Source organism: Lactuca saligna, chromosome 8 (assembly GCF_052625555.1).
Source record: "Lactuca saligna cultivar CGN05327 chromosome 8, ASM5262555v1, whole genome shotgun sequence".
In the NCBI taxonomy this organism is placed as follows: domain Eukaryota; kingdom Viridiplantae; phylum Streptophyta; class Magnoliopsida; order Asterales; family Asteraceae; genus Lactuca; species Lactuca saligna.
The window spans coordinates 84,301,046-84,304,053 of record NC_136424.1 but is presented as its reverse complement, the minus strand read 5'-3'; the positions used below and the strand labels follow the sequence as shown (position 1 = coordinate 84,304,053).

Here is a 3,008-nt window from a genome sequence, read left to right as displayed (position 1 = left end):
AAAGTTCTTGGAACACATCAAAGCCCTTCAAATTAGTATGCCCTTCATTGAAGCAGTTGCACAAATGTCCAAGTATGCAAAATTTTTAAAGGAGCTTCTTACGAATAGAAAGAGGATGGAAGAAATGAATGAGGTAGTTCTCAATGAAGATTGCTCAGCTGCCATGCTAAACAAACTGCCTAAGAAGAAAGGTAATCCGGGTAGTTTGACCTTGCCCTGTCAGTTCGGAAATTTAGCAACTATAAATGCCTTGGCTGACTCAGGGGTAAGTGTAAATCTCTTGCCATATTCATTTTTTAAGAAACTAGACCTTCTGGAGCCAAGGCCAATTCGATTGGCAATTCACTTAGCTTATAAAACTGTGACTTTTCCAAGGGGGATATGCGAGGACCTATTGGTAAAAGTTGATAAATTTATGTTCCCTGCGGACTTCATAGTTCTAGACATGGAAGCGGATCCTCTTCATAGTTCTAGACATGGAGGTGGATCCTCTAGTCCCGATCATACTTAGAAGACCTTTCCTTAATTCCGCGAGTGCTATAGCAGATATGCGAGATTGTAAGCTTACCCTTCGGTTGGGGGACGAATCAGTTACATTTGGAGTTGATCAAGCCATGAAGCACACAAGGTTTAGTGATGACATGACATTTCGGTAGATATGTTGGAAGAATTAATGGAAGAAGGGAAGGAAGACAAGTCAAACAATTTTTCCAATGCCTTCAAAGACGATTTTGATGCTGAAAGGGACATAAGGGAAATAGAGAGACTACTTGAAGAAGCTGAATACAATGAAATACTCAGAGGTGCAGAAAACTCGGCTCGTCGAATCTAATACACTGACTTGAAGAGTCCGCATGAAAAATCGCGATCACATGGGGATTTTAGCATGGAATCGATGAGCCACCTACCTGTACTCGACGTGTTCAGTGTACAAAATACGAAATCAAACCTTAAAACTTTACCATATCATTTGGAGTATGCATTTCTTGAGGATGGTGTTCTAAAACCTGTTATTATAGCTTCTGATCTCTCCAAATCCAAAAAAGAAGAGTTAATTCATGCCTTAAAGAAAAGGAAGCGTGCCATTGCATGGAATATCACCGATATAAAAGGAATAAGGCCTTCTTATTGCTCTCACAAGATCAACCTGGAAGAAGGAGAAAAGCCAGTAGTGCAACATCAAAGGCAGTTGAACCCAAACATGCAAGAAGTGTTCAAGAAGGAGGTAGTCAAACTTTTGGATGCAGGGATCATTTATTCTATTTCCGATAGTCCATGTCTTATTCTCGTTCAAGTGGTGCCCAAGAAAGGAGGGATGACGGTAATGACAAACGAGAAGAACGAGCTCATTCCGACTCGAATGGTAACCGATTGGCGAGTGTGCATCGATTATCGAAAGCTAAACGATACCACTCGTAAAGACCATTTTCCCTTACCTTTTGTTGATCAAATGCTTGAAAGATTATCTGGCCATAGTTATTACTATTTCTTGGATGGATTTTCGGGTTACTTCCAAATACCCATAGACCCAATTGACCAAGAAAAGACTACTTTCACTTGCCCTAGTGGGACTTTTGCTTATTGCCGCATGCGTTTTGGGTTATGCAATGCACCCCCGACCTTTCAAAGATGCATTACGACAATATTCAACGACATGGTGGAAACGTTTATGGAAGTATTTATTGACGACTTTTCTGTTTTTGGATCTTCCTTTCATGATTGTCTTGCTAACCTTGACTTGATGCTTGCTAGGTGCGAAAAGACCAATCTAGTTCTAAATTGGGAGAAATGTTACTTTATGGTAAAAGAGGGCATATTATTAGGTCACAAAGTATCCAAGGCGGGGATTGAGGTGGATCGGGCATAAACTGATACAATTGCTAAATTTCCTCCACCAACTAATGTGAAGGGCATTTGGACTTTTTTAGGCCACGCGGGTTTTTACCGCCGTTTTATAAAAGATTTTTCTAAAATAGACTTCTGACTCAATTACTTTTAAAAGATGCACCTTTTAATTTTTCTAAACATGTCTAGCGGCTTTTGAATTTGTGAAAGATAAATTAGCTAATGCCCCGATCATTATTGCCCCAAATTGGAACTTGCCTTTTGAAATAATGTGTGATGCAAGCGACTTTGCATTAGGAGTTGTACTTGGCCAAAGGGTTGATAAGCACTTTCGACCCATTCATTATGCAAGCAAGACTTTAAATCCGGCCCAAGAAAACTACACCACTACTGAAAAAGAATTACTAACCGTGGTGTATGCTTTTGACAAATTACGCCCTTATCTTATTTTATCTGAAACAATTGTTTTTACTGACCACTCTGCTATTAAGTACTTGTTTGCCAAGCAGGATGCAATTCCAAGACTAATCCAATGTGTGCTTCTATTACAAGAATTTGACATAGAGATCAAGGATAAATAGGGGATGGAGAATGTAGCTGTTGACCTTCTCTCTAGGCTAGTAAATCCAGAAAGGGACGAGATAGATACTTTGGGTATTGAAGATGACTTCCGGGAAAAATACTTGATGGTCTTTGTGGATGAGGAACCGTGGTACGCAGACATTGCAAATTACTTGGCTGGTAATTACCTTCGAAAGGGTCTTACCCATAGGGATGTCAACGGGACCAAACGGGAGCGGGAATAGCTGCCCCCGCTCCCGCCCCCGAAATCAATTGTTCCCCCCGCTCCCGGTCCCGCCCCCGGCTCCCCCGTTTACATAGCCCCCGGTCCCGCTCCCGGTTAACTCCATCACCCCCGGTCCCGCCCCCGTTCCCCCGCTTAAAATTCGTTTTTTTTGCTAAACGACTACTTTGTGTTAGGCTAAAAAGCTTGTTTTTAATAACTTTAAAAGTTTAAAACATAATCTTTTAGAAACTAAACAATTAAAAATTCAACATTATGAATTCAATATTACAAAACGACAATTCCATCAATCTTAAAAATATAAAATATGACAAATCCAATATTACAAATATAAAATACTTACATATCCAAAAATATA

At 40.1% G+C, this 3,008-nt stretch overlaps 1 protein-coding gene across 1 annotated transcript; it reads left to right on the top strand.

Moving 5' to 3' along the window:
* The first annotated feature begins 886 nt into the window (after positions 1-886).
* On the top strand, positions 887-2,426 carry LOC145009827 (uncharacterized). The gene is made up of 3 exons (XM_078968455.1): positions 887-1,363; positions 1,753-1,831; positions 2,035-2,426. Exons 1-3 carry the CDS (start codon positions 887-889, stop codon positions 2,424-2,426), a joined length of 948 nt encoding a protein of 315 aa, XP_078824581.1.
* The last annotated feature ends 582 nt before the right edge of the window (positions 2,427-3,008 follow it).